Source organism: Scomber japonicus, chromosome 9 (genome assembly GCF_027409825.1).
Source record: "Scomber japonicus isolate fScoJap1 chromosome 9, fScoJap1.pri, whole genome shotgun sequence".
Classification (NCBI taxonomy): Eukaryota; Metazoa; Chordata; class Actinopteri; order Scombriformes; family Scombridae; genus Scomber; species Scomber japonicus.
The window spans coordinates 10,478,055-10,503,668 of NC_070586.1; the positions used below are offsets into that span (position 1 = coordinate 10,478,055).

Consider the following 25,614-nt stretch of genomic DNA (forward strand, 5'->3'; position numbering starts at 1 on the left):
ATAAAATGAAACCTACATCAAATCAAATCACTATTGGTCATATATATTGATAAGAGGCATGTTAGTTTCCATAGATGTTGTCAATCACATTTTATTCATATAGTTTATAATAATTATTATTCATTAATTCCCGTCTGATCACTTTCCAGGAATTGCATAAAGGTGTCCCACATTTCCTTTAACTTATTTAATTTCCCTCTGGCCATGTAGGTGTTTTCTATAACCAAGCATGACACCATTTCCTGTGACCACATTGCAGGTGTAAGGCCGTCCATACTTGTCCACATCCTGTCCATATTAGTCATACCTGAAATCATTACACTCATTCTCAGTAATATCTACTTTTAGATCATCTCTCCAAGCATTATGTTGTCAAAGTCATAAAAGTAACAACATTTAAAATTTTGATGTGATGATGGTGCTGGAAAGTGAGGACCAAACTTTATGCCGATCCATCTAATACAGTGGTCTCCAGCCCTGCTCCTGGAGGGCCTTTCACACATTTTTTGGAACAATGCCAACATTTCTGTGCACTGTACAGTAGATGTGTGTAAAGTACATGGACAGGTTGATGCAAGGATGGATCCTAAAGCATAATAAATGGAAATCTGACTAAATCATGTGATGCAGTGAGGCACCTGGATGTCTCACCATTGTATGGAGGAGGGGAAGAGAGAGACAGAGAGACACACATCACTATCCTCTGTAGTGTAAAATTTAGGGGATAATTATTAATAATGAACAATGTTGTATCTGTTAAAAGGGTACTTGATTGTTGACCATCGTATGCTAAAGGTGATCATATCTGAAGGCATTATGTTAAATGAAGAAGTATATGTGATTCTGCAACTACTAAGTGAATAAGTACTTTATGATTGAATAAGTATGAAAACCACAATATATGTGTTTAACGATAATCTGCATCATTATCATTATTATTATTATAATCATTATTATCAATATTATTGAAAACAAATGCAGTTGAAACAAGGTAACAGGTCAGATTGAACTTGACATGACCTGCGCCAAGATTTGCTGAGCCAGCAGCAGTTGTGTACCCAAAAAAACCCAAAAACAACTCAACATGGGAGGAGACCAGAAAGCACCTGTATTTTCAAGAGTCTGGGCCAAGATGATATCATGTGTTTTGGAAGAAAACTGATTGGTTAAACGTACACCAAACATGGCGAGGGATTGTAACTTTTGGCAAGGGTCAGTCATATTGACAGTATAAAAAAGACTCCCCAAGAGTCTTATCTCTTTGTGTCACTGGTGCATGGATTCAGTCTGTGTATTGTGATTCCGGGTTTTGCTGTCGACAATAAAACTCTAACTGCATTCAGCTGGACGACTCCTGATGATCTTTGATTTGATTTAATTTTGAACTTCAATATTTTGAACAACGAGAAACTTATCGAATATTGTCACAACACCTCCTTAAAGAAGAAGAAAAAGTGTTAGCCAGTGTTATTTGCATAAAAAATCATGATAATATGAAAATGTTGGAATCATATGATATTAAAATGTGAAATTCTGCATCTATTCTGCACTGTGGTTGCACTCTGAGTTTAAATATTTAGGGTTTGTCTGAAGGAGAGGACACATTTCTCTCCAGGGATTAAATTAGTATTGCAACTAACTACATTTTAATTTCATTATTGATGTATATGTAAATTATTTTCACAATTAATTAATTGTTTTTTCTGTAAAATGTCAAAAGAAAATAGTGAGAAAGAGCCTGAGGTGAAGTCTTCAAATGTCTTTATCTGATCAGCACTCCTAAATCCAAAGATATTGAGTTTACTATCATGTTTGACACATATAAGTTTCCAGTCCATATTTGTAAAGCTTTTTTTCTTTAAAAAATGAATAAAGTTATAATTTAATTAATCACATAGGTGCAGATTGATTGCTGTTGATGGACTAATTGATTAATCGAGTAATTGTTGTAGCCTGTTTAAAACAATAAATCACACTGTCATGGACATAATACAGTAGCTGGGTCCAACCACTTGATATTGATAAAACACTTTTAATTGTTGGAGGTTCACTTATCAATATTTTTATATAAGGAATGAATTAAATGATGTGTATTGTGGAGGGACCCACAGATAATTATCACCAACCTCATCAGTCGCCCTCAGCTCTAAGTGTTTTAAGTTTGGCAACCAAAGACCTGGTAGTTTCCCAAACCCGCACAGCAGATATGGATCCAGCATGAGTCTTCACATGTATTGATGCAATCTGTATTTTTAATGTGAAGTGTTACTCATACCCTGACAAACATGTCACGAAAGCAGAATAATATGACACACATTTTAATTAAACCTCCTAACATTCACGTTAAACCATATAGTTGTTTCAAACCCTTAACATACAGAATACTTGGAAACCAACGCTTCTCCTGTAGCAATTCTGTGAAATCTTCAAAGCAGAATAGACTGTGAGGCATCTTGTGCAATAGATGATTAAACTGAAGGAAAGCTTTCTTCATCAGTGACTGACAAGTGTTGCATGATGCTGTTGGTGTCACTTGCTGCATTCGAGGAATTTTTAACGATTTTTCTCTGGACGAGCTCAACAACAGCCTCTCCCACTACAATATTTATAATTACGAGCAGACTCTGATGCATGTCTGTACCTCCTGAATCATTCAGTGAATCATTGAGAGTCCTCACGCTAAGCAGCATCGATGACTGCAGGTGAGCTGGACCGGTTTTGTGACGCAGACTTGATCTCTGCTGCGGACATGTGGCATTTATGAGGTACTGCTATCATGGCTTGTGAGTGATGAGTAATTTGGTACCACAGGTGAGATGTTGCAGAAAGCACACTGATGGTGGAGGTTATCTGTTCAGTTATTGTTGTGAGTACAGTGTTGTGCAAACGTTAAGGCACTAAAAGTAAAGTGAGAATAAAACAAATGTATCGATTCACTTCTTACGAGGGTCAATGACGTTCTTTTGTTTTTCATGTGGTTTAGTCTAATTTAAAGGGGTTAAAATTAGAAAATAAACATATGAATAACTTTTTTTGTGGACCCAGCATAATATTTTTGCTTTTTATCCATTTTGAGAGAATATTTTAGAGGATTATGGCAAAAATGTCTAAGTGGTGTAACCATAAAAAACATTTAAAAATGCTAAATTCTCAATAAAACATCACATCAACTAGTTTGGCATGATCATACATTATAACTTTTTATATTAAATAAAGGTTATGGAATACAATTGCAATACAATAAGTCCACTTAAATACACTGTAGGTGGATATCATATTTCATTATCATTTTTTTGTGGTTACACCATTTGACATTTTCAGGAGCATTCAGTCTTACTTTTGGTTAAAAAAAATGGTGCAAATGTCATTTCAGATGACATAAAACCAACAAAAATCCAAATTGTACATTTCAACAAACCTGATCATCCTTTTAAAACAATTTTTAAAGATATTTTTGAATTGCTTATCTTGCCAATTCTTGTTTGTCACTGACCCATATTTCAATATTTGGTGTATCCAAGCCAGCTCTCCTCGGTGCATCTTTGCACAGTTTTTCAGGTCGGTTGTTCCTCCATATTGGAGAAGTTGCCACAGTTCTTCTTCTTCTGTGGATTTCGGCATCTCAGCTGCTTCTGTCTCTTCGTGTAATCCCAGACTGACTCCACGATGTTGAGATCAGAGCTCTGTTTGAGCCAAACCATCAGTTGCAGGACTCTTTGTTCTTCTTGTTGTTGAATATATTTACTTAATATTTATTTATGACTCTGTCTGTGTGTTTGGTGTCATGCTGCAGAATACATTTGGAGCTGCATTACATTATGGATAAGAATAAGAAGTGGATATAAATGTTGCACAGTACTGTATATACAATACAGTATTTAGCATTAGAGTAGGAACAGTTAATTAGTGAAGGTGAATGTTTTTTAATGTTTTCTGCGCTTTATGGTATAATATAATTCAGCTGTATGTTTTTTCCCTTTTTGAAACTCCCAATTTCTTTTTCCATTTTGTGTGATCTGAACATTGCTGAATTTTTGAGGAAGTATTTTGAAAATGTCAATTTATTGTTCCTCAAAACATCCTCACGACAGTTAACTTGTATTTCTAGTTTCCTTTTTTGGTTTATTTCCCCCTCCATATTCTGTAGAAGTCCAAAATGGTCAAATGGAAAATTTGTACATCCAACTTGTCTCACGATCACTTCTGTCAGGATTATGAAACTGATTTCGTGCAATGAAAGGATAATTTCATCAGTTTTTCGCTGTCACAAGAAAACAGTTATCCCCCAGAGAATGAGATAATTGAGTTGTTTTAATGAGAAATCAGGATAACATTAAATAAGTGCAACTGTGTCAATCCTTGTGTCAATTGTTGTGATATTTATTTTTAATGTCATGTAAAGGGGTTATGGTATGGATCGAAATGGACATTTTGATTGATTGAAGGCTTTGACCAGGGTTTGTCTACACGGCACAGTTAACTTGAAGGTTGGGAAGGTTACTGTAGAAAGTAATAGGTTACAGATTACTAGTTACTTTATTTAAAATGTGATAAATAATGTAATTATTTCAGTTACTTAATCAAAGTAATGTGATTACTTTTCTACTATTCTATGGTAAGTGTTCCCATTAAGCACCAAAATCTAAGTCCAGCTGTGTTTCATGGATACAGACATGATTTATAAGGGAGATCATTTCTTATAAAGCAACATTTATCTCTCATTGTAAAATGTATTCATTAGTTCATGTAGATTTTGGAATATAAAACAAAGATATTTGATGAAAAAAGTCAAAAGTCTGGCATGGAGCTTAATTGGTGCTGTGACACATTTAAGCCCACGTCATGATTTATTTACTAAATATAAAAAAAATTATGATTTAACAGAATTAAAAACAGCAATATATGGATTCAGTAACATGTTAAATATTAAAACATGAGGAAAAAACCCTACAGAGTAAAATCTTAAAAGTCTGACTTCAGATGTAACCTCCTTTGTAGTAAGCAACATTTCCATAAGTACTTGCAATTTAATGACATTTTCTCAGTACCTGTAATGGATCACAGTTTAATTACATTTATTTTGTAATTAAATTACATAACGTTACATCTAACTAGTTACTCTCCATCACTGGTTTTGACCTATTTTGATATCTTATCTCTTGACATATAGAGGAATATGACCTATCCATGAATGAACATATATATTATCTAAAAACTCTCTTGGGCGATGGTTATGTCTACCTTGATCATCGTAATTAGACACACAGAAAATGAAGTTTAAAAAAAAGAGAGAGAGAGAGAGAGATGGTCTTGCTTTGGTAAAATGTCTTCAGCGGTGTTCAGAATGCTGGTAAAGCTCAGTGAATTGAATTGACATTGAGAGCAGGAATGAGACAAGAAAGAAATGTGCAGATGCAGGGAGAAGAAGAGAAGCGATATGATGACAGGAAGAGAAGACAGTGATACAAAAGAGAAGAGACAGTGTGTGTGTGTGTGTGTGTGTGTGTGTGTGTGTGTATGTGTGTGTGTGTGCGTGCATCACTGCATCTCTCAGCAGCTCACTTCTGTGGAGTTGAGCTGATCATTTTCTCCATTCATGCATGGGATTAGGATGGCGTTGTGTCATGCGCATAGAAAATGTACAGTTAGCCTGAGTGTGTGGCGGAGAACATTCCTCACACATGGCAACACTGGCTAAAAATAGCTCCGAAGCCCCTTATTCACCACTATGGGATACTGGCTCGGCAGCCTGCGTGGGATCCCCGGCTGCTCTGGTCCAGATTCGACGTACGCATCACTCTCCTCTTTTACTTCACACTTCACCTCTCCATCGTCTTCCTCAACCTTCCTCTCATCTTCATCTTTGTACTCTTTGAAATCCTCCCACCTCCATTTATTCTCACTTCTCTTCACCACTAACTTGTTCTCCCTTGACTTGATTTTGCAGAGCTAGCTTCTTGCATGTGGTCAGGAGGGAGGGAAATTCCAACCCAGACCAGTTACCACTTTCCTTTGTTGAAATGTTCTTATGCTGAATTTTTGGTTTCTTGATAATTTGGAAATCAGTTATTTCTGACTTTAGTTTTTTGTGCTGACTTTGCCTCAATCTGCCTTTCTGTGGAAAGAAGAATAATGATTAATAAATTAAAATCATCCTTAAAAAAATACTTGTGAAACTGAAATATTTCACAAGTGATCCTAAATTTGACATTTGGTAATCACGTTCAGGGTTCGGAAAGTTACTTTGGAAATTAGTAGTTACTCTAATTAAAACGTAATAAGTAATGTAACTCTTCAAATTTCAATTACTCAATCAAAGTACTGTAACTTATTATATTTGATTACTTTTCTAGTTTTCTGACCAATGTTTTCAGCTGTTCGGGTAAGTGTTCCCAATTAAGCACCAAAATCTAAATTCAGATGTTTTTCATGGATACTGACATGATTTATAAGGGAGATCATTTCTTATTAAGCAACTATTATCTCTCATTCTAAAATGTATTCATTAGTTTATGTAGATTTTGGAATATAAAATAAAGATATTTGATTAAGCCCATGTCATCATTCATTAACCAAATATGGAAAAATAATGATTTCAAAGAATTAAAAACACTAATATATGTATTTAGAAACATGTTAACGTCTTCACGTCTCCACATCACACTTGTGTAAGTTGTATATTGGACCTGGACTTTTCCTTTATTACACCATCAATATGTCTGACTGTGACAATATTGTTGACTGGTGTTGATGACTTCCTTTCGTGGGTAGCAGTGATTCATACAGTTAAGTGTATGTCCCCAGATTTCTTAGAAGTCTACAGTGTTAAAAAAAATGATTATGAAACCATATGAATGTTAAATGTGTTCACACTTGTTTATCAGGTGATGTTTCTGTTGGCATCCACATGCTTTTATTTCTCAACTAAGCGATTCATTATCTGATGTCATATGTGTTTGATGGTAAAGATGGGAAGGTTTCAATGTTTATGAAGGTGGTATGATTGCAGATTTGGTCGTGTGAGGGTTAAAAAAACAGTGCACTGACAATATAACAGTATATCTATGAAGAATTTGGGTTTACTCACCTCGAATGACTAACGTTGGCTGATGAGAAGCATCCATGTTTGCAGTATGAGCGTTCAGAAAATGTTGACTTGCATGCTGAAATAAATGCTATTTACAAGTGGGAAATAGTCAGGGGCGCTAGGACGATTGTATGTGTCCATAAAAAATATTAGAACTTTAATTAATCTCTTTATTAGCATTTCACCATTAATACACATTAACAGAATATTTCATTTACAATTAAACTAAAACACTTTATTTGTATGCAGAATGTTACGTTCATGTCTACACAGTGTTATAGTTTCACAGTTCAATGTACAACAGGTAGAAGTGTGGTGTCAGAATTGGTGCCTGTGCTTAATGTGATATCTTTTCATGGGGCCCAAAATCCTTGGTGGCGCCCCTGATAACAGAAACTCTGATAGGTCATGAAGGTAACACAAGAGCAAGCGCTGACAATCAGGCTGCGACAAACGGTCTCCTGTTGAATGTTGAGACAGATGTGGATGCTTTTAAGAAATGACTTATTATGACTTATTAATTTTGTTTTTGTACTTTCCTTTTTATTGTTTCTGTCATAACAGACTGAATCAATCAACTACTAAATCACTACTAAAGTCACATGTCACCCTGTTTTTCCATGCTGGATGTCTATAATATTGCTGCCTGGTTTATTCTTTACATCAACATCTGTTGCACGTCTGTCCATCCTCTGCTGCTCCTCCTGACCTTTCCTCTGTTTGTTTTTTTTTCCTTATCTGAATTTGGGTTTCTTAGTAAATAGTACTATATTTCAGGGAATTTCTTAGTTTCTCTTCTCATATTGGAAACATCTGTTCTATTGAAGGGCTGTGTTTTTCCTTCTGTTATTGTCTTTAACTGTGTCCATGGTGACATCAGTATGAATGCTCCAATGAAATCTTTGTCATTATTCTGAGACTCAGAGGTCAGCAGTTTTTTAAATATATGCTCATTGCAGAGCTTGTGACTAATATTTGTTGTTGTTTTTTTTACCTATGCAGGAAACACAAACATTAACCTTTCGTGACATGAAAGGTCATGTCAGTGGTTTTGCACTGGAGCTCTCACAAATTTAATGTCTTTGATGAACATATCAAGGACTTGACTTCCTATGGGAACCTTCAAGAAGGAAGACTAACTAGATACTTTGGGTGTACTGGAAGCAGAATTTAAGTGTTTTTATCTTTTATCTTATGTGAAATTTTGACTGTTCTTGTTAGTTCTCATGAGCTGCCCATTAAAAAAGGACCTTGTTACTGTAATGTGTGGAGATCATTGTGTTATACAAGTGGGAAACAAAACTTTTTAATGCACTGGAACATAAAATTTGTGTGCAGGTGTTCATAATGTTGTTTGTTTTTCTTTTTCTGACACTCTCTCCCTGCTCCATTTAAAGCACCCTGCTAACATACTGCATCATCATGCATTACTGATGGGCAGCAAGTGTTGCAGTGGCTCTTTTAGATGAGTGTGGGGTTGTATGGCATCAAGCACCAGATGTATTAAACACCCCACCATAACCGTTACTACCACCTTAAAGACATGCAATCCTCTGCCTTTACTGTACCTCTCACTGCACGCCTGCTCAGGATGATGGACGGACAGATTAGCATGGCTCATATCTCTGGAGCAGGCCACCGGGACACCAGGGCCATGTGAAATAATCCCCCCCTTTCAATGGCATCCGGCCCAGCGGGGTATTACGTGCCCTTGAGCTGCCCTCTCTCTCTCTCTCTCACTCACACACATTAGTGCTCTGTCCCTCTTCATTTTTCCTCTCTCTCTGCACACACTCTTCATCACTCAGTGCTCGGAGAGGTCACTGAGGCTGTGTGCGACCCAGAGAGGAGGGGAAGGTGTTTGTTTATGTGAATGAAAGCGCATGCGTGCATGAGCACATGAGCACATGAGGGACATGAACAGCGTGTGAATGACAAGAAGAGGAGGAGTATGCAGTAGAAGACATAACCTCATCCTCACAGCGTAACGTGGATCACAGAACGGACATGTGACACAGATGAAACATACAGACAACAAGCCTTTTGAAAAGATATAAAACCTTGGCACAGAGACCGTCATGTTATCAGTGAGCCTGTAGCTACTGACTCATACATTCACAATGCAGCTTTATTACAAAAATGACGTATGCAGATGAGTCTTGAGGGTCATTCATTTGCTTCATGCTTTCTGTTGATGTCAATGTTAAAGCTTCAATAAAGGCCAAATGAATGGCTGCATTCGTGGACTAAAGAGTGAATCTTTCTTATCATTCTGCACAAGATTGTGTAACTGTGGAAATATTAGTAGGCTCTCAACCCACACAGTTTTCACACAGCTATCCAGTTGGCTCTGATACTTCTTGAAAAGGCCACTTTGGTTTCAAAACATCAGGACTTGTGTAGGCAGAGAAGTGTTCTTCAAGGAGCTGTATAGAAAAACACTGTTTGAGTGCATGACAGCATTTTTAATCATGTGATGTGAGATCAGCATTTTCTGCATCTCATGATTAAAGTATTGAATACATCATTCTGGGTGTTACAGATTTTGTTCCCTCTGCATACACCTTTCCTGGGAAACTGCTTTGTTTATAAAACCTCCATTAATTGTAATATTTGATATTAAGACTAAAGCACATCATTCTGGGTGTTGCAGATTTTGTTCCCTCTGCACATATCTTTCCTTGGAAACTGGGTTAGGGTTAAAGCACTCAAACTATTTTGCACATCACAATTCACAACCTGTGGGATTTTCATTAACCATAACTTTAATCTTTCTCTACTGTAAATCACGGGATGCAGAATCATCTAATAAGAACTTCATTTTGAATCAGAGCTATACGATGCAGAAATACTGGATTTATTGTCCCATCTCCAATGGGATGTTGCTGTTGCTAAGCAGCCAAAATTAAAAAAACCTCTTCAAAAGCAGAACGTTTATGAAGGCTGTGTTGCTGTGAGTTTGTTTTGCACCACAGTGGCCAAATTGCAAAACTCATAGCGCCAAATCTAAAAAAAAGAAAAAAAAAAGATCTAAATTACAATTCAATTTTTTATTAGTAAACAACTTGGTTTTGATTTGTGAGTCAGAACCAAACAGATCCAGATCCTTGCTGGTCTTGTAAACCCATGTTAGTTTATAAGTCTGTGGTGATTTAATTAACTGGAAATGTATTTGGTAATATGTGTCACTGAAGCCAAATATGAAGCACACAGTTTGTTTTTTTTGCACTGAGGCCCTCTGGTGGTCTAATCTCAGTCCTTCCACTGATGTCATGTAGAGACAAATCCTGGAGCTGCTCTTTTGGCTGAGTAATGGGAGAACTATTTATTAATAAGGCAGGCAGAATTTGAAGCATACTCCCTTGGCACCATTTCATTCAACACCAGGGCATTATGGGGGGTTTAAACTGGACTACTGGCACATTTTCTGACTTATAGCTGGAAGCACTGAACATAAAACTTATTTTAAAGGAAAACCTCAAAGGAAACGTTTAAAGAGCATGCCAGTCAGGTCAGTGTTTATGACGCAACTCTAGAAAGTGTCACCTGATGGCATCATAAGACTGTATGTCCTCATATTTAACTTACAGGGACTGTCTGTTCTTTTTACTTCTCAACGGAAACAACTTCATAAATGCTCTTCTAACTCTCACATATACTGTTCATATTCTGATTTTTAATTAATGTCTACACCAATTTACATCAATGAACTCCCCATCAGTCATTAATAAATTAATAAGATTAATCTTTACTTTATGGTCCATAAAAAAAGATTATTAAAACAGGTCAAACTTGTATAAAAATGTGTATCAGCTGCAGAAAAAAAAGAAGATTAATTTGATTTCCATTTTTGTGTACTGTGGGTCTCATTAGGTAAAGTCCAGCTAAAAGAAATGTGCAGTGAACCTTGCTCCCATCTCGCTTAAGTTGCTTCAGGTGCTGTTATTTAGTGCAAAGAGATGTATCCTCCTCCATTGGATATCGGATACTGCGCCTTCTGTCTCACACTGGCTCAGGAGCTTATTGGAACTCATCCCTCTTGGAGCAACCAGGCCCGTCGCAACAGGACAGGCAAACCAAGCAATTGCCTTGGGCCCCGAGCTGGCCGGGGGCCCCCAGACAACTACTAGTTATGAATTGAATGCAACGACAAACTGTGTGTGTGTCCCTTTATATGCTGTGATGGTCAATGCAGGAAAGTGCAGCGACACTGTTATCGGAATCCCCCTCAAGGGGGGCCCCCTCAGTAGGTGTTAGCTTGGTGGCTAACTCGGCTGCTAACTCGGCTGCTGGCTCGGCGGCTAATTCGGTGGCTAGCTCGGCGGCTAATTCGGCGGCTAACTCGGTTGCTAGTTCGGCGGCTAACTCATCTACTAACTCGGCGGCTCTTTACAGTAATTTAAGCATTGCCTTGCGGCTACTCCTGACTCTCCCTGTGACTGTGGCCTCAGGTGAGAGGAGCTTTTCAGCTTTGAAGCTGATTAAGACATACATGAGGTCCACCATGAGCCAAAAAAAAAAATTCAGATTAATAAATTGAATACAATTCGTTTCAGATCCATTTGTAGAGATGTGTTTTCAATTCGACTGTTTTTGCTTTTGAAAAAAAAAAATACTTTTTTTTTTACAGACAGCCACAGTACCGCATTTTAATCTAAAGGTCAGCATAACAACACCCTGTTCAACTTGTAAGGGTGAGGTGAGAAATGCTGGTGTGAACTCTCACTCTTGATGCATCGCCAAGTTTTTGTACATTTTGTTTTTGGGTGTCTTTTCACTTGTAAACAATGTGTGGTTGAACTTCAACAGTGTGTCCATACTTTTTTTTTTTCCATCAAGCTGCGGTTATCATCAGTTGGACTCACTTGCCCTCATCAGCTATTTGCAATTTGTACGTGTGACCAGCACCACCCATTACTGCACACTGGCATCCTGCAATTTGTGAATTCCCACAGATGTTTTTCTATCAACAGATGGTAAGATGTGCAACAAGTTTGTAGAGCCACAGACAGCCACAGTACCGCATTTTAATCTAAAGGTCAGCATAACAACACCCTGTTCAACTTGTAAGGGTGAGGTGAGAAATGCTGGTGTGAACTCTCACTCTTGATGCATCGCCAAGTTTTTGTACATTTTGTTTTTGGGTGTCTTTTCACTTGTAAACAATGTGTGGTTGAACTTCAACAGTGTGTCCATGCTGTGGTTCCTGTAGGCTTTGGTTGGGTGGGGTGTGATGGTGAGGCGTAGGTTTTTTTGCTGTGGTCCAGGGGTGTCGGCGTCGGCGGGCGGTGGTGGTGGGGGGGCCTCCAAGTCCATTTTGCTTGGGGCCCCCAAATTCCTTGAAACGGCCCTGGGAGCAACACGCTATTGGTTGAAAAACAAACCATTCAAATTTTTCAATATCTGGAACCCTTTTTTTAACTATATTGGGGAAGATGGGGCCCCCATGCCCTTCGGAGGGGCTTGACTGGTCTGGCATGGTCTAAAATAATTGGGCACAGTCATTCTTTGTTGGTCATGATTTAGTCACAATATACTTATTGACTCCTGATGCGATATTTTGTATTTGCTTTCTGTCTGTTTGACATTGTGTGGGTATTTATTTATTTATTTACTTTTTAAAAAATTATTATTATTATTATTTTATTTTTTTGGTGTTTAGATGTTTGTGAAGAAACAGTTTTTACCTTGTTTCTGTGTGTTAATCTTAAAATCAATAAAAAAATAAGTGAAAAAAATAAAAAAATAAATTAAATAAATAAATAAAAGAAATGTGCATGTAGTGTTTTTACAGTTCTCAAATGTAAAAATGGGTCACATTTGACTTTATTTGAACAGTAATGCAAGGGATAAAAGTGAAATACAGCCGAATACTTCAAATATTCATCTTTTCCTTATTCTACTTGTAACTTTCTGAACTGGACTTTGATAATGGAGCAGCGTCATTTACACAGCACTATAAGAAATAAGTCATCACCACCGAAACTCTCCTCTGTGCTCGGTAGAGGAAGAGTAGCAGACTCCCCTGATGACTTTTCTGTGAATCATCTTACCATATCCTGAGGGTTTGACAGATTGCAGACAGCTGAGTAACTTTCAGTACTTCCAAAATAAAACTGCACACTGGAACACACCCCCCCCGTCAGGCCTTTCACATGTTGCCCTGCTGACCTACGCCATGTGGGCCCATGCAGCAGCAGCTCCGTATTTTAGCTTCCACACGAGCCTCGAGGGATACACCGGTCCCTATTCTTGGGCTGCTTCTCTGAGGTTTAGTTTAAGGTGTGTGGATGTAGCAGTAGATGTGACCTCATTGTTAAATGTGTTAGACTGCCAGATGAGTGCACTATTTTAAATACAGGGAAAACAGGGACACCTTATTTAAAGACCTTTTTAATAGCATATAGAATGTAATTTAATACCTGTTTCACAATGTTATAATGATAAGACCATGCATTTATAAAGTTCAATCATTCCTAATTATATAACTAACTGAATTAAAATGCCTCGACCCATAAATGGATAAATGGATCAACCAATTTTAAGATGACAAATTTAAGTTAATTTAGTTTTTTTTTTTTGCACGGGCCCATTATGAGACGATAAGCTACTGAATGGAGCAGTAGCAGCAGTGTTTGGTCTCATGGTGCCGACTAAAACGCCACAAAAATAAAAGGATTAAACAGCTTCCACTGTCAACAGTCCTTCTTTTAAGATAAGATAAGATAAGATATCCCTTTATTCCTTTATGTCCCACTATGGAGAAAAGGGAACAGTAAAAATAGAAGAGCATCAATAAAAACAGAATAAAAAACAATAAATGATAAGTTGTAAGCAAACATAATAAAATAATCGTATCATTATATTTAGTTTATAGGTATCTCTCGACAGCGTGCAGTCAGTTACTAAAACATTTTAAATCTTTTTAATTAATGCTCGCAGGCAAGAGAGAAAAGATGAAGACTTTTGTGAATGTAATATGAAACTTTTTTGTTGTTTTGATGTTAGTGCCCTGCTCCCCAGTGGTGAACATAGCAAAGTACATTTACTCCAATATTTCAGTACAATTCTGAGGTGCTTGTACTTTTATTATTATTATTGCTATTATTGCTATTTCCAATTTATGCCACTTTACAGTTATACTCCTCTATAGGAAAATATTGTGCTGCTATTGTATTTAGTACATGTGATTAACTTTAATGCATTATTAAGAATTAAAGGCCTCACAGGTGTTTTCAGTTATGTGGTTGAGTTAACCTGCTCAGGAGTGAGGTCATGAGTGAGTTGTAGGTTGTGTGGATAAGATTTAAAAGAAAAATATCTATCAGAACAATGATGGCTCCATAATTCAAAACTCCACTATACATATAAGTATTTTTACTTTTGGTTGAGTAATGATAGTAATACTTAAGTACTTTGCATTGTGGTATTACTACTTATTTTTATGTCTGAACAAGTCATTAGTCCAGCATCACTTGCATTATAAAGACATTTGAGTGTTTTGGCTTGTGGCCTTCGTCAAGGAGCCTGAATGCATCGCGTAATAAAATTGTGCATTGTATGAAAAAGTGATGTTGAAGTTTTCAAAACCTCTTCAGATTTCTTTCCTTCATCAGTCCAGAAGTAACAACAATGAATCTCAATAGTTTTAAATTAAATGTCATTATGGATTTATCAACTTCTTGCATGTCTTAGTCTATAGATTCATCTTTTTCACTCTTTTGCTGTTGTAGAAAATGTGTTCACATCTCTAAAAAAGCATCTTAAAACTAATTTGTCTCAAATATAATGTACAATATATAGCGAGCAATGTTAACTTAACTCTATTCTATCTCTTCTTTCCCCCTTTTCTTTTCTCTGTAAAGCACTTTACAACTTTTTTAAAGGTTTCTATATGAATAATATTTTCTACTAATGAGCTTAATAAATGTTTTATTTATCGTTTGACATGATAAAAGTCTGTTAATTAACACCCTCTCCCTCCACCCTAAATAACTATCTGAAACTGGATGAAGTTGAACACTGCATTTATATCATCTTCTTCACAGACTCACTAATCTCTCGGCAGTTCAAACAGACATTTTCTGCCCGAGTTCAGTCTTGCATCAGTGCCAAAAACAGATCTCAAAAGCATCTTAAAACTCATGTGTCTCAAACATATAATGAATATCTTATAACTTAACTCTGCCTGTGTTCATTTGTTGCCTTTTCCTGTCTAGTCTATCTCTTCGTTCCCCTCTCTGTAAAGCACTGGTAGTACTAGTAATGAGCTTAACAGATGTTTTATTAAAGTTTCACATGATTAAATTCTGTTATTACTATCTGAAACTGGATGAACCCTTACATACTGTTCATATTCTGACTCATATAGTTAACACTAGTCATTAATACATGTTTGATTCATCTTATGTGGATAAATGACGTTCACAATCACTATTTTATAGCCCAGGAGAACATTTAATAGAATATGATGAATACAGTAACATGTTTGAATGCTGATTTAGATTTTTTTCAATAAACAGGTCAAATTTGTATATTTGCATTCACAAAAATTTAAAAAAAGATGCATTTTATTTCCAAATTTGTATATTGTGAGTCACATTAGGAAAAGTCTGGCTAAAAGAAATATGTATTGGATGTTTTTACAGCTCTCAGATGTAAAAATGGGTCAAACTGGACTCTGAACAGTACTGTATGTAAGGTTGATGTTGAACACTGCATTTATATCATCTTTTTTCACTGACTGTAATCTTTTCATTTGCTGCACAGATAAATCTTGTATCACTGAGGATCCCCACTATTCATCCATGTGTGATGGATGGAAACCAAGCTGAGATCCCAGCGAGCGACGTCACTGACACACCGTGGACCTCAGAGGACGATCTGATCTGTGACGTCTTTTGTTCACATGAAACCAACATCAGGTTTACATGTCGGCGTGTTTAAAGATGTTTTTGCTCTCGCTCTGATGTCGACGCACCTGTCTGTCACGATGAGTGTGCTTTTAGAAAATCACAGCGTGTAAAAGCTCATTATTGTATACAAAGGCAGTTTATATAAGCAGCGTGGTTGTGTAAACTTGACCTGCTGTTTTATTCACTGCTTCACTCTTACAAACTAGAAAGCTAAAAAAGTGGATTTAAGATTATATTTTTTTGTTGCTATTGTTTAACTAAAGTGTTCAACCTGCAGGAAATCATGAGCTAGTACAAAAAGTATAGCTTATTTTTCACATTTTTAACCTTTACATACTGTTCTGGATGAAATCTGACCCATTTTTACATTTATTATAGACAGACTTTTCCTATTGTGACTCAGAATATACAAAAATGTGAATAAGATGCATCATTTTCAACTTTTTGTGCAGCTGAGACACATTTTTATATATGCAAACGTCTAAATTTGAGCTTTGTTTATTAAAATATCAGGATTCAAATATGTTGTATTCATCATATTTTACCCAATGGACCATAAAATAGTGATTGTGAATGTTTTAATCAAACATTTATTAATGACTGTGAATTGAATATAGTGTGGAGACTAATTATGAGTGAGAATATGAACAGTATGTGACGGTTAAATCAGTTGCTTACCAAACAAAGTAGAAATATTAATCATTTTAAACCCTACTTTTTCTGCTTACTGTATTTTTCATTACTTTTAAAATATTGGAAGCTAAAAAGTGGACTTAAGATTTCATTTTTTGTTGCTATTGTCAAACTAAATCTAGTATTGTTTATTTTTCACATTTTCCAACCTTTTTTTTTGTTGATACTGTATGTTCATAACCTTTAAATAGCATGTGAAGATGGGAGGAGTGGAAATTAGTAACTCCTTGGTGGCACAGAGGATAAAAAGACGAGACGTCTCCTGAGCAAAAACCTTTTTTATTTCTCGTTGAAAGGAACTTGGTAGAATATTACAGCAGAACACACATGACTGAAACAGCTGCCATTTCACGTAACACAGTACAGGAAGAAGGATGTAGTTCAATCTCATGTGTAATATTATATATATATATAGTATATTTATATCATAGAAAAGAAAAAAAAAAAAACTATTGCTCCCAGGTGTTCATTATGTTTTTTTTTCATATGGCATTTCTCTGCTGTGTTGAAGTGGGTAAAAATAAAAATTCAACGAGAGGTTTTACACACCAAAAAGGGAAGTGGGACAATGAAAGTGACATTTTCCCCCCCAAAAAAGCGTGGGAACTTTTGTGGCTGTTTTTTTTTTGTTTTTTTTAAATTTATCATCATCATCATCATCGTTATGTAGAAGTAAACTTTTAATGTTTTGTTTTTTTCTTCTCTCTCCATTGCAATACAGAAATAAAACTTAAAACCGCTCTTCTCAAATATGGATAAATACCATCATACAGCAATCAGTATGCAAAAAAAAAAAAAAAGAAAGAGAAAAGAAAAGAAAAAAGAACACAAGGCAGCTCCGCGTAAGAGCAGGCATGCAAAAAAAAAAAAGATCATATTTATTTTAAAAAGGAGCACTAAAAATGTTGATGATTGCAGATGTTTTTTTTTAAATGTTTGCGTCGTATGGCAACTGATGGAAAGCCAATTTATGGACAAAAACATGGTAAAACGGGTGGACTGAAACGAGGGGACAACTCGATGCTCTGTAAAGTGAACTGGAGTGCTGAGTGTTCGCTGACAAAAAAAAAAACTACTTCAATGAAGTTGTTTCTAGAAATTGCTATAACATACTCTTGTTATCAATCTGTTGTTGTACTTTTCCTCTAAAAGGAATAAAAGAAATGTTAGGAAGGAAAAAAAAAAAAAAAAAAAAAAAAAAAAAAAAAAAGCAGGTATGAAATATCATCCTGGACAGTTGCATCCAAGTTTAGTGTTTTAAATAAGCCACTTTAAGGCAGCGTTATCTAATAAATGTCTCATATTTCTAAAGACATATTTCAATATATCTCTTTTGAAAAATAATTCTATCTATACTTGATTTTTTTTAGTAAGTAAATCTCTTCCAGTATATATTTTTCTTTCTTTTTTTTTTTATTCTTTAGGTACAGCACCCCATTTTTTGGGTTTTTGTTATCCCAAAGCACCTAATTTTTTCTTACAATCAGACTGAATATTGCTTCAGTCATTAATGGTCTGAGTTCAAGATTAAAGGATCCAAATGGCGCACCCCTAAATACGTCGACAAGGTAAATTAGCCCGGCAATATTAAGCTTTAACTTGAAAAATTGTGACTAGTGCTATTAGAGAGAGGCCTGAGCTTACTGCATCCCCTTTGAGTAAAAAAAACGGTCACAGGGGGGTCAAACGTGGCCCTGCATCATGTGAGACGTCATCAGTTGCCACAGATGTCTCGACCGCAGCAACTGGCGGCTGACCAGATCTGCACCCAGAACCTCTTTGAGAATGACACGCAGGCACAGGTGATGCTGATATACAGACACCCCCCAAAAAAATGACGGATGGGACTTGCCAAGCCCTGAGACACAACATGCCACGTGTGAGCAGGCATCACCACATTTCAGCTATCGGAGCAGGAGGTCAGCACCTGAGGGATGCTCCAGGAGGGGGGGGGGGTGGGGAAGGAAGGGATGAGGAGAGGGAGGGGGGGGGGGGGGGGGGGGGGGGGGGGAGGTCATTTGGACTCATTTGGATTGTCCAGAGAATCCAAATGAGTCGTGTGCTTGTAACAGATCACCTTGTGGGACATCGCCGAGCTGAGTGGATGCCCTGCGATGCCAAGGATGCCCCCCCCCCCCCTTCTATAGCTGAGACTGTGGTTCTGGGTGTTGTTGTGGGTCTGTCTGGAGCAAGCCACTTGTTTACAGGTCACTCTTTTAAAAAATCTTTTATAGATGAAAAACACACACAGCCATGGTGAGTGATGCAGGCGCTCCGTCTCACTCCCACTGACGCACCTGCTGGTTTTTGAGTATGTGGCATGTTTCACACTTCCTTATTATTATTATTATTATTTTCATCATCACACAGACTACAGGTCAGCACCAGGTGAGCTCTTACCATTGGATCATCTAGGAAGTGGGACTGGAGACCTACTGCTGTGTCTTGAGCACTGTCAAACTTAATTTTCTGGGCTACATGTTTGAGGTTATCAAATGGACTCATATACATTATATATATATATGAAAATCAATGGGGAATCTCATACAGGAGCTGACTACTGCAGTCCGCACTCAATTTTTAGCTATAAAATCCACCTAAACTTTTTAGAACATGATTCTCTTATATAGACAGTAATTTCTCAGTCAAATATACTTTTTTATATATATAATTTTACTCCTGCTGTTTTTTTTTTTTTTTTTTAGAATTTTAAAAGTTCTTTTCATCATATCATGCATCTCTCTCTTGTTTCTATGTTTTTATCTCCAGGCTTTTTGCATCATGTTGTCATCTTCAAACCACACATGTAACCACTCTTCTCTCTTCTTCTTCTTCGTCGTCTTCCTCCATCAGTCGTCGTCCACGTCGTCGCCCTCCTCTGACTCCTCTCCTCCGGTTCTCCTCTCGTACATCTTGTCCCGGTGCCTCTCCTGGATCTCCTTCATCTCCTCGGCGTAGCGGCTGAACGCTCCCCCGAACTTCCCCCACGCCTTGAACGGTATCGTGATAGAGTTCCTGTAACTGGGCTTCACCTCGCTCACCCGCAAGAAAACCCCGTACTTGTTGGACCCCACGTCGAAGAAGAAGCGCTTGGAGTCCACCATGATGGAGGTGCCCTCGGGTAGCTCGCTGTAGCCTCCTGCTCCTCCTCCTGCACCGCACAGATCCTCCTCGTCGCCGCCGTAGTCGTCTATCAACTTAGCCAAGGCGTCGCGGAACTCTATTAACCCCTGCGCCGGGAGTGCGATGGTCTGCCCGGCTTGCATGCCAGATCCGGGGATGCCACCTACTCCTACACCGAAGCCGGGGCCTCTGTTGACCGTCTGCCTGATGCGGAGGAACCTCCCGCGCTGGTTCTCCTTCAAATCGAGGTAGTACTTACGGTTCTCCCGCACCAGGAACTCGCTCTTCAAGGCCCGTCGAGGCCCGGTGTCATCCCCGCCGGATGATTGAGCGATCTGCTCCGGGGTGCTAGGCCCCAGCTGGGCGTAGTGCTCTATGAAGTCGCCCAGGTAGTCGCGGAACTCTGCGGCGACTGACATGGAGAGGGTCAGCCGGCTTTTGGAGCCTCCCGCACCGACCTCGGCGATTTTGATGAACCGGCCTTTGGCGTTCTGCTTCACGTCAAGGTAGAAGCGTTTGTTCTGAATGTCCAGCCGCTTCGACGCCAGCTCCTGGGTCTCCGGTTCCCGCTGGTAATGCTGAAACCCGCTGCCACCTCCGCCTCCTCCACCGCCACCCCCTCCGCCGCCACCGCCGCTGCTGCCACCGCGCTCACTGCCACTGTCCCCATCCGCCATCTTCGCCACCAGCAGCAGCCCGTTTCTCTGCGTATCTTTGACCCCCTACCCCTCCCTCCTCCCCTTTTGCTTGCGTGACCACGTAGAGGAAACCCGAACGCTGCTTTCTGGGCTCTGATTGGTCTCTGCAGCTGTCAACTAGAACATCTGATAAAATGATCGCGTTTTCATTGGTCGATTCTCCTGCCTGTCAATGGAAACATCACCGCCCTCTGGATGACATTCGAGTATATATATTGTATTTACAATCCATAACGGCTGCCTACGTCACTATCAACCGATGGTTAACGTATATATCTACATTCGTCCGTTAGGGCATTAACGGTTGATACAAGTAACTTCTCGGTGTGGTCAGTACAACATTATTTGTGTTTAAAGAAGTAATGAATGCCCATGTGCTGAAAGTGAAGAGTTAACGGCATCCTGATTATGTATTTTGTACATTTTTGGGGGGGATGGATGCCCCTGAAAGGACACACACACACACACACACACACACACACACACACACACACACACACACACTCGCAGAGTCCCGCCTACTTGTTGGTTCCGTGCGCAAAAGGCAGGCAACGGCGATCTTAGGGAGTGGGGGATGGGTGACAGTTCTGCAAGCCACCCGGCGATTGGTCAAAGCCGAGATTCGAAGCAACAACACGCACTGCGATTGGACAATGCGGACTCCCCACGTGGGGTCGCATGCAAAAGATTTGCGAGAGGGGCTTTATTGTTTCTTTGCTTTCGGGAGCCCGAAATTAGTTTGCTATCTTTACTCAGTTCTACAATCAAATAACGAGACGGAAAAATGGTATGTGCGCTTTCGGCTTGTGCTTTAACGCGTCTACACGAGATCTCGGCATATTATTTTTTTTCTGTAGTTATTGTGCAACTGTTGAAAGTGCTGTTTTGAATTATAACTGTAGAAATCCGACCAACTGTCAGCTAATACGTTAGCATTATCCTTTAGTATGTGGGAAGTACATTTTTTAGTGTATTTTCCTTCAGTGCTATAATAACCGTATATTTGCTAACGTATTAATCGTGTGTGTGTTTTGCTGAACTTGAGGCTTTCGCACACGGTCTTTAAAACACTGATGCATAGTAACATTAGAATGTTTTTTTTACTTGGTCTCATTTGAAAGGTAGCTTAGCAACCATTAGCATGCTACACTGAGCTGTTTCATTGGCTTAGCGGAAGGTTAGTTAGCTATTATTTATGTGTTGACACGCGTCTTTCATTAAAGTAGAAATACGAGTGGGGGTCATATCTCACCAAAGGTGTACATGACTTATATATGTTTTTAAACTGCATGATAGTAAAGCTTTTTGTTAATCTTTAATCTTCTAATTTAAACTTGTTTGTTATGGGGTTATTATGGCTGTCAGCATTGATATTTATTTATATTGTTATCTGTATGTGTATTTGTGTTTTTTTCCCTCTTTTTTAAAAAAGTAAAACATCGTTTTGTTGCCAAGTTTCATGCATAGTGTTACATTTCCGGTAACCGTTGTCTTTGCCGCCTGTGATTTGTTATGTTTTATTTGTGATTGGCGGGAAAGCGATACGAGTTCAAAACTGGGCTGCTTGTTCACACCTACATGCATGCATGATTTTTACACAGATCAGTGCTACTATGTTGTATATGTATAATCTAGCACATTGTTTAATTTTTTTTTTTATAGTATTGAGAAGTCTATTCAGTGTTACTCCTCCCCCAATAGTAAATGAAGCAGTGTTTGTGTTTTGTGCGCAGGGGTTCTGCATAACTTTTGTCTAGTTTCATATTCTGTATTGCTTTTAGTATTTTAATTTTCCTTAAATTACTTCCTTTGCAGGCTGGTGGCAAAGCAGGGAAAGACAGTGGCAAAGCCAAGGCGAAAGCAGTGTCACGCTCTCAGAGGGCTGGACTACAGGTACAGTTACTTCAAACTTCTGCATGTATTATTATGTGTGTAGTCAGACCGATATATCAGTAGGTATTTGCCTATCACAGATTTATCAGTATTGCTATATAGGTTGTCTGACATGCACTGATGTATATTTTTAAAAGTTATATAGGCAGTATTAATGAATATATCTTTTTTTCTTAATTCAAGTTTAACCCTCACATACTGTTCATATTTTGACTCAGTCTCTCTACACCAATTCACATTCATAAGTTCCCCATCAGTCATTAATAAATGTTTGATTAAGCTTATGGAGGGATAAAAGACATTCACAATGACTATTTTATGATCCAGGAGAACATTTTAAAGAATATGACGAATGCACAACACATTTTAATGCTGATTTTTAAAAAATGTTATAAACGCAGGTAATATATAAAAATGTGTATCAGCTGCACATTTGAAAAAAGATACATTTTATTCCTTTTTTGTACACTGTGGATCATATTAGGAAATGTCTAGCAGGTGTTTTTACAGCTCTCTAATGTAAAAGAAAAAAAGGTCAAATTTGACCCTGAACAGTATGTAAGGATTAATGTATATGCATATGTTTTATTTTTTAGTCATTTATAATTATATTTCCAGTGACATTTATTAGTTATTACTTAGTTACACAATGTTGTTACAAATGTTTGATAACCACATTGAAAAAAAGTGTCCTTTTTATTAGGGCTGGACGATATGGGAAGAATCAAATATGATATTTTTGACCAAATATCTCGATATGTTGACAATATTATAGGGATGACTGTTGATGCTTTTACAAAATATTTACGCAATGAGATTTTTGATAAATAATCATTAGTAATGTGAATATAACCACTAAGTGGATAAAGACAGATAATAGAACAGTCTGTTAAGCTCAGTAAGTAAAAATTTTTCTGTAATGCAGCGTTTAAAAGCCAGAAAAAACACTTATTTCTATATCACAATATTCTAAATCCAAGACGATATACTATATACGATATACGATATAATATCAATTTATTGCCCAGCCCTACTTTTTATGGCCGTATTCTGTATATGAAAGATTATTGGCTGAGTTTTAACTCCCTAATATCGATATCAGTATTGGCATCGGCCCCTAAAATCCCGTATCAGTCGAACCCTAAATACGTGTCATCCTCCTTTTATTAACAAAGAGTTTGCCTCTTTGCTTTACTCAAACGTCTTTCTTCTTTCCATCTCCTCCCAGTTCCCCGTGGGTCGTATCCACAGGCACTTGAAGACTCGCACAACCAGCCATGGTCGTGTAGGAGCCACAGCAGCTGTGTACAGTGCTGCTATCCTTGAGTACCTCACCGCTGAAGTAAGCCCGATCAACCGTGGATGTCGCATCACTTAATGTAGCTGTGTGACGTTGCTTTTTACACTCATTTCTGTTCCTCCACGTTGTTGTGATCAGGTACTAGAGTTGGCGGGAAATGCCTCCAAAGACTTGAAGGTGAAGCGTATCACCCCCCGTCATTTGCAGTTGGCCATCCGTGGTGACGAGGAGTTGGACTCTCTTATCAAGGCAACAATTGCTGGAGGAGGTGAGCTCAGTGCAAACACATTGATTCTGTTAAATCTTTCCCATCTGACATCTAGGTTTATGTCTTTATTGTGTGATTGTACATGCATCACGTTGCTGTCAGTGTGGTCTGCTGATTCTCTGCCACATACTCTGCAGAGATATATTATTTATCTCATGTAATCTCACCAATATGTTCTTTTGTGCAGGTGTCATTCCCCACATCCACAAATCCCTCATTGGGAAGAAGGGCCAGCAGAAGACTGCATAGATGCCATGTTGACCAGAAATTTTGGGGCTTGGGTTTTGATCGGACCAGGAGTTCACATTTGTTCTTTTTTATTATTAATATTATAGCAAACGAAGAGTGATTGTTAGACTTTGTGTTGTTATATTTTCCCATAACTAGAAAAAAATTACAGAAAACTCCCTTAATGAAAAAAAACCCTTTGTATGTTATTGTAGAACGTTTGACTGGGGATTATTACAAATGTTGACAGTGAATTTGTTTGATTGGCCTCAGACTCTGTTATGTTTTATACTGAAAAAAGAAATTGTTAAAACCATTTTTTATATAAAACTTGTTTTTGTGGTTATTTCCTTGAAGTTACAATATTTACTATAATACAAGTTTTTAAGGAGATATTTTTTGGACAGCATATTAGGTAACAACAGCTAAATGTGAGATGGTGCTTTTTTCCTTTTGACTTACTGTAATATTTTGACCTGCACAATGATAGCGATGTATTAAAAGTTGAATTTTTTACATCAAAAAAAAAAGAAAAAAAATCATTGGTAACAACTTATTGCAAACCGTCTGTTACAGTGTTATGTGTTTGATGTTTTATAGCAGTTGCAAAAATGTTTAAACTTGAAATTTCGCAGTGTGAACCTCGGCTGCTGCGGTCAGGCGTCACTGATCCCGCAGTTTTTTTTATTTTATTTGCCTCACTGTGGAATTAATATCCTGCCATCTGTTAAATACATATCACTACTAAATAGTTGGTGTCTTGATATTTTGGAGGATAATCTGACAGATCTGAACCGTACCAGTGCTTTAAACATGTACCTATATAGTACCCAAATGTATGCACAAACTGAAATGTCCTGACCTAAAGTCCATTGCGTCTTTTCAAGGATGGAGGTTAGAAACCTTTTTTAAAAGCTTATGTGTTCAGGGAAATGACTTTGCATATATTATCTTTGAATAAATACCCTTGTATGTTATCTTTGGCTCGGTTTCAAACCACTACTTTGAGAATTTATTCAACATTTTATGAATCATGAGTCTTATAAAGAGGTAGAACTGTCCAACAATACACAAAACAATTTTTTTAAGTTTACGTTTTAAATATTTAGATGACAGTAATTTAAAGGGTTTTTTTTGTTTAAGGGGGAAAAATAATGAGGAGTGGTTGATTTAATTTAAAATGTTTGCATCAAGTATTTATTAATTTTACAATCTGGTTGAAAAGTGAATTCATATCAGATTTAGAAAGCAGACACCACACAGTTTAGGGCCTTAAATGGGTTTGATTAGATAAATTATAAGTTAATAACTTATATCATAGTTTCATCAACAGGATTTGTCTTGCAGGTTGTTTTACAGACTACCAGCAGAGGGAGCCACTGACATTCACAATAACATCCATCCTTTCT

General features: G+C 37.6%; 2 protein-coding genes across 2 annotated transcripts; one reads left to right on the forward strand and one right to left on the reverse strand.

Annotated features, from left to right (window-relative positions):
* Window positions 1-16,955: 16,955 nt before the first annotated feature.
* LOC128364552 (transcriptional activator protein Pur-beta) lies at window positions 16,956-20,504 on the reverse strand. Its single transcript, XM_053325103.1, has one exon. The coding sequence runs from the start codon at window positions 20,493-20,495 to the stop codon at window positions 19,545-19,547; it is 951 nt and encodes a 316-aa protein (XP_053181078.1). The 5' UTR covers window positions 20,496-20,504; the 3' UTR covers window positions 16,956-19,544.
* Window positions 20,505-21,154: 650 nt separating this feature from the next.
* On the forward strand, window positions 21,155-25,163 carry LOC128364551 (histone H2A.V). The gene is made up of 5 exons (XM_053325102.1): window positions 21,155-21,303; window positions 22,332-22,409; window positions 23,638-23,751; window positions 23,848-23,977; window positions 24,165-25,163. The coding sequence occupies exons 1-5, from the start codon at window positions 21,301-21,303 to the stop codon at window positions 24,224-24,226; spliced, it is 387 nt and encodes a 128-aa protein (XP_053181077.1). The 5' UTR covers window positions 21,155-21,300; the 3' UTR covers window positions 24,227-25,163.
* The last annotated feature ends 451 nt before the right edge of the window (window positions 25,164-25,614 follow it).

Excerpts from the sequence above, each read along its gene's own strand:
- LOC128364552 (XM_053325103.1), bottom strand. The coding sequence starts at position 20,495 with ATGGCGGATGGGGACAGTGGCAGTGAGCGCGGTGGCAGCAGCGGCGGT.
- LOC128364551 (XM_053325102.1), top strand. Across the intron at positions 22,410-23,637 it reads CTCAGAGGGCTGGACTACAG|TTCCCCGTGGGTCGTATCCA; the intron begins GTACAGTTACTT and ends ATCTCCTCCCAG. Across the intron at positions 23,752-23,847 it reads TTGAGTACCTCACCGCTGAA|GTACTAGAGTTGGCGGGAAA; the intron begins GTAAGCCCGATC and ends TGTTGTGATCAG.